The sequence below is a fragment of the Condylura cristata genome, unplaced genomic scaffold (assembly GCF_000260355.1).
Source record: "Condylura cristata isolate star-nosed mole 26May11 unplaced genomic scaffold, ConCri1.0 scaffold00008, whole genome shotgun sequence".
NCBI lineage: Eukaryota > Metazoa > Chordata > Mammalia > Eulipotyphla > Talpidae > Condylura > Condylura cristata.
Window position 1 is genome coordinate 24,989,604 of NW_004567109.1, and position 6,659 is coordinate 24,996,262.

General features: G+C 35.6%; 1 protein-coding gene across 1 annotated transcript in view; it reads right to left on the reverse strand.

Moving 5' to 3' along the window:
* The window catches only part of PIK3R3 (phosphoinositide-3-kinase, regulatory subunit 3 (gamma)), a 59,011-nt gene that overhangs the window by 11,351 nt on the left and 41,001 nt on the right, over positions 1-6,659 (reverse strand). Inside the window, exons 6-7 of the mRNA XM_004678951.2 lie at positions 4,070-4,212; positions 1,799-1,975 (exon numbers count right to left, since the gene is read on the reverse strand). Of these exons, the coding sequence (XP_004679008.2) occupies positions 1,799-1,975; positions 4,070-4,212 (320 nt within the window). The remainder of the gene's footprint in view (positions 1-1,798; positions 1,976-4,069; positions 4,213-6,659) is intronic.

Here is a 6,659-nt window from a genome sequence, read left to right on the forward strand (position 1 = left end):
ATGAGGAAAGGAATTCTGGGGGCCACCCTCCATGATATCTGCCCTCTTGGCAACAGGCAGCTTTTATAATCTCCCAAAAATCTATTTCAAATACTAATGTATAACTCTGAGTCCTTCAACATCTACTAACAATGCCAGAAATTGACATTTAAAATATTAAAAAAGAACAATTTCAGTAAATATGTTAATACTTATTGCAGTTGAGTAATGCTTAGCCATGTAAAAGCAGTACATTGGAGAAGAAAAATCTGAGGCAAAGCATTCAAGGACTTAATAGCCATACTCTCGTTCTGTTACTGATTGTGTGTATGTGTTTTAAAGATTTAGGGTATGGTGGGTGAGAGGATTCACCAGAGACAGAGTGGAAAGCAGAACAGGCAGAGGGACTGAAATATACTGCTGAGGGGAGCAGTGAGCAAAACAGGAGAGATCTGCTGTGCCATGTGGGGTCACCTCCCTGGCTGGGGATCGAACTCGTGCTACCAAGGAGGACCCTGATTGTGTGGTTTTGGACCAGCCTCTCTTGGTACCTTAGTGTCCTCATCTTAAAAATAAATAAAAATGAACAAGAAGAATACTACGCCAATAGATTACGTTGACATTATCTTAAGAACAAAAAATATATATAGTTGGTATTAGAATATCTTCACTTAGTCCACTAGCAAGTAGAAAAAAAAAATTATGTAAATATGGTGTCCTTTCTAATTGTCTAATTATAACTACCCTTATAACCAAACCACTATCCTTTAAGAGAGAAGAATTTGCTTTTCAATTCAAGAAAGAACATTATGATGGGCAGTCTCTGAGAAGGGGATAAGGAAAGGTACTCTGAAACTGAAGCATAAGTCCTGGAGAACTTAACCCTCCCTACCTGAACACATATAAGTTCTGAAGGGAATTTCCCCTTCAAAAAAATCACCTTAAATTTCCCTCTCCTGAAATAATCTAATCTAGTGCTTGTATCATATCCCTTCTTCCTCACACAAAGAAATCCTAAAGTCTATGGAAAACTCAGGACTTTGCTCTGTCTTCTGCCAGGAGTTTGAACTGATTTGTATTACATGCATGAAAGCATAAACATATTTCTTAACAGTCTATTCATTACCCAGAATTAAAATCTAAAATACTTTCCTTTCTTATGAATTTGCTCCTTCTATTTGTGTAAAAATCTAATCTACACAACATATTCAGATAACATATCCTTCAATCTTTATTTGAATAATAACCTCTATCTCTAGTCAAATCAAATAGTTTTCCACAATAGTAAAGAGTTGGGTTTCACTCTTCAGGTACAATTATCTTTCATGGCTGTTGTAGACACGAATCTATCATTTAAATACAGGATTTCTTTTCTTAAATATAAAAACCTTAATAAATTGTTTTGTATATTTGTAATGCCTCATTATTAGTTTCCTTCCTTGTGCTCCTGAAGGATGTTTCTATTTCTAGATAATTTCCATTTCTATGCTTCTACCATATAACCAAAGATTCTGGTTTTTGTGTTTCAGGCAAACATTAAACTGTGCTTTTTAAGCTATATCACTTTGTGCAGGCCATAGCCACTTTCTGAGATTTCCAAAGCACTGGAGTGGATGTGAGTCCCTCATCTGGTGTGCCATGCCCACTGGCTGAGGTAAATTCTGGCACCCCCTATTACTAATAGAACTGCTTTTTGAAATTCTTAAAATCTCACTGGCAAGTTTTCAAATTGAAATTTTGTCCTCTACCTCTAATGTTTCCAATACTGTTTGCAATCTGGTACTGGTGTTTCCCTCCCACACAGACCCAGACTACTTACACAAGGTGCTGATCTCGGATTTTGCGCAGTTGGATTAGGTCAGGTTTGATACTATTCATTTTTTTATCTATTTCCCGATTATCCAATGCTTGTTTCTTCAAATCCTGCTCTAGACGCATTTTGCTGTCATGAATCTCACCCAGACGTGACTTCAGTTTGTCATAATTCATCATAATTCTGTGAAAATATTTGACATGTTTAAGCTAAAACAGTAACTCAGCAGAAGTATTCTATGGTGCAAGTATATTCCAAATATCTTAAGTGTGGTGAACATCTGTGGGCTTTGTCTGACCCCTAGCACCCCTGATATTTGCTATTGGTAAAGGGTTCCCTGCATCCTTCTCAGATTCTTGGGATGACATCCACACAATCAACAAAGGGACTGGCTCAGAAATGAAAATTATAAACTGATCTAGTAAAAGTAAATTCTAGGACTTTTGCTAGAACTCTGGTATACAGAAATTCTCTCCACTGTGATTGCTAAATAATATGTAATTTTAGGGCCCAGATCTAACAATGAGTGAACAAATAAACCTATTTGTATGATATTTAACAAGTAGTAAAATATAGCAGTTAAAAGCTAAAGACTTGTAGTAATCCTGTCTCAAGTGTGAATCTCTGTCTTGCCACATACTATGTGGCTATAGATAACTTAACTTCTCTGTGCCTTCATTTCCTAATCTGTTAAAATAGATACCTACAACAGTACCTCACTTAGTTATTGTGAGTTGAATATGGTAATGCAGGTAAAAGGACTAGAACAGTGCCTGGCATCCTCGGAAACATTTGGTAGGTGATAGCTACAAGCTTTTTGTTTTACCTAAAATCTTTAACATAACAACTATCCACATTATTCATTTGTCACTCAATAACAATGATTTTATGTTACTATTATCATCATGCTACTTTACTCCCTGAACTAAACTAAGTTTTTTCCTATTTATTCACTAATATTTGCCATCTATTGATTCTTATGAAGACTAACTGCCATTTGTTATACCATGTGCCAAGTGTATGTGTCTACACACATATGAATTCAGCACTTCAACAAGAACTTACCCATAGCTTAAGTAATTCACCCAAAGTCATGCAGCTAGTAAATTGTAAATATGGAACTCAACTCAATGTTTTTAACCACTAGACTAAGTGCCTCCTAGCTTAATCCTTCACTTACACAATACCTTATAGTTAATATGAGAAGTAATTTTGCGTTTCCTTTGCATATGATTAATTTTTCTTTATTATCCACTTTTTCACTCCTCAAAACACTGTTATGGAACTCGGTCTTCTAAAACTCCCCAAATTTGCTTTGATACAGGTTTCCAATTCCTTTCAGTTGCCAGATTCAAGACTTCATACTGATCACTCTCTCTCTGTAATCTCATTCTTAGCATGTACCATCACTTATACAGTTAATCTTCCCAAATACTTTCTGTACCCTGAGTTCCAAACCCAACTAACCAGTTGTCTATCTCCTGGACAGCTCACAGAAACCTCAAACTCATTGGCTCCAGTGCTGAACTTTCCTCATGTACTTCCTATTTTGGTGAATAGTTAATCCCTTAGTCACTCATATCAGAAATCTAGGAGTGAACGTTAATTTCTCCCATAGCTATCATATGTGGTTAGTCACTAATTCCTCAGTTTTCTATTAACTCCTCGTCCTATCCTGTCATTCCTCTGGTTCAGGGCCTCATCATCTTTTTGTCTGATAACCACAAAGCCTGCAGTGACCTGCAACAGTCAGGTGATCTTCCTGTCCATGGTCTTGTTCTACGTCTCAATATATTCTACCAAAGTTCATTTTCAGTTCAACAAATATTTGAACATAGAGCATCCACTCTGTGTTTTCAGGCACCATAACAGGTGCTGGAACTACCAGGGATATGCCACCATCTTTACTCTCAACAAACTCATTGTTTAGTGGGTGTGACATTCAGTAAATATTTCAGTAGGGATCAGGACAAGATGCTGTAGAGGTATAGACCAAAAAACCCCAAACCAGCGTAGGGAATATGGAGAGATTTTCTTGGAAAAGTCATGTTCTAACCTGAGTCCTAAGTGATGAGCAGTAATTACCAAGTTAGGAGGATGGGTGGGAAAATGCATAAGAGAGGAGAATCAGCTTGGTACCATTTGCAGAAACAGTAAGTGGTTACATCTGGCAGGACTGTGAAGTTTGAGGTGGTAAAAGCAGACAGAACAGAGATCATAGGGAAGAAAAGAAGTTTTGTCTCACTGGTACACTTGGGAGTTATTAGGCAGATTTACCGTTCAATTTCTTTTTCATTCCCTTCTCTGCGAAATCGCTCAATATATTCTTTGCTATGTTGTTCTTGTGTGTGACACTGCTCTTCAAATATTTTAATTGTTTCATTAAAAGCTTCAATTGCAGTTCTTTTCATCTGTATTTCCTATAAGAGAGAAAAAGACCAATTTCTTGTAACCTTTCTCTTAAAACAAATCATAATTGCAGTTACATTTGCATTTAACACTGAATTTAAAAGGTTAAAACCTTTACTGAAATCCTACTTCTATTACTTAATACAAAATAATGATTGTTTCAACCCCAATTAAAAGAAAAATACCTATTATATGAAATATAGCTGAGAACCACTGGAAGACGTCTTAGGTTGCTAAGAGATTTACCCTGAACACCTTGAAAACAAAGATAAGCTCTCCCTTTGCACCTACTGTGGGTACCTTAACACCTTCTGAAGTGCTGACCCCAAGAAGTGCTGAAAGAGCAGTGTAGCAGAAGAGCCATGTACCAGTGTGCAAAGTGTATTTCCAGAACAACCCTGTAGAGTCTGTTTATCCTTACTTTCATTTCTAAAGGATGTAGTTTTCTAAACAGATTCACCAGTAGATTAATATGATTAGAGGCAGAGTACAGAAAAGGGAAGCTGCTAAAATCAGATACACAAAGAAGACTAAGATGAAAAAACAAAAGCTCCACAAAAGTCCAGCAGGCTATGCCATTCAGCACCAGGATAAACAGTCACATATATTTTGATGAGATATGAGACTATTAGTAAGAAAGTAGCATTTAAATCATGGTTCCTCTAAAATCTTCAAAGATTAAATGTTACTCACTTTACTCTAGAAAGCCAAGAAATACGTATAAAATTCTAGAAAGATTACTATCCTGAAATGTTTACTTAAAAAGTTTTATTGCTTATAGTATAATTCCTCCACTTTCTGAAAAGTACCATTGGGTGATAAAGAGATTCATAAAACAGGAAGACTGCCCTCCAAGATTCAATATACACATGTAAAATAATTCTGAGCTATGGTTAAGTTTTGGTTTCATGCCACAGTGAAGCAATCAAATGGACCAAATTACCTACTGCTTTACAGAGGAGGCAACATTTGAGCTAGGTCATAAGATTGGGGCAGAGGAAGAAAACAGGAGATGTTCAGGATCACTAATTGCTCTGGAGGGTGAGAACATAAAAGGATTAGCAGATAAGGGAGGATACAACATTGTGATACCCCACAGAGTTGAGGTTACATCATACATATCAGAAAGGATTATAAACTTATTAGAATGCCAATATCTAAATATTTAGCTATGGTTAGAGGTCACAGTCAAGATGGCAACAGTGTCTGGACTAGGTACAAAGGAGGTATTTCCACTAGACACATCAGTGGTGCTGCAGATGACTTCATTGTGCTGTAAATCAAGAAAAATATGAGGAACTGGAAAGAGATGAGAAGGAGTTGAAGAAGTTGTTCAGTATGATGGAGCATATAAGGTTAGCCGAGGACCATGGAAGAAATATGGAGATAAGAGAATCTTTTCTGAACATCTCCCTTATCTGAGATGGGCTTTGTTGGAATTTTAACTGTGGTTATGGCTGGTTGTGGGGTCAGCAGTGCTGGTGTTGAATGAGCAAAAGGGGAAGCAAACTAAGAAGTATAAAAGAAGCGTAGATCATGTAACATACTGTAGACCACTGTTAAGAACTTTGGTTTTTTCTACATAAAACCAGTATCTTGTGGAGGACACAAGAGGGTTTTGAGCAAAATGATACCTATTTTGTGATTTAAAAAGCTCATTACAGTTACTGCACTGAGAAGAGACATTCAAAGTGGGAGGGGTAAAAGAAGAAAGATCAGTTGGAAGACTATATTGGTATTTGTATTTATATTTATACTTACATAGCACTACTTCAACAACTCGACCAGTCAGTGCACATGGAAAGTTTACCAAGATAAGGAAAGTGCCAGGTCATCAGTCAATAAATTTCAAGAGTATATAACCTTAAAGAATATGTTCACCTACCACAACAAAATTAAACTATAAATAAATAATATAATATCTGCGAAAGTCCCAAATATTTAGAAATTAAACAATGCATGTGTGAAAGAAGATAGCACAAGGGAAACTAGAAGATAATTAAAGCCAAATAATAAAAATACAGTGTAACAACAAAATTTGTAAGGTGTATTTTTAGTGGTATATAGAAGGAAAGTTATTTTTCAATGGTTATACTGAAAGTAAGTTTTAAAACTGATGAACAAAATTTTCATGTTAAGAAGCTATAAGGTGAGTAAATTAAGTTGATAGAAAGCAAAAGATTTTAAAAAGCAGAAACCCATGGACAAAGAAACACTGGACAAATCATTACTATCTACTAGAAAGAACTCAAGTTACTGTTTAACTGAAAATTCACTTTGAATTTAGTAAAATGAACTAAAGCTACTGTAGTGTGGATTAATCAGCATACATTAATGCTACTAATAAAGCATGTAATGTTTAAGTAACCTATGTTTCAAAATAAGTACTTGAGAAATTTAGTTACATATATATATATATATTTTTTTTTTTTTAAAGATTTATTTATTTATTCATACA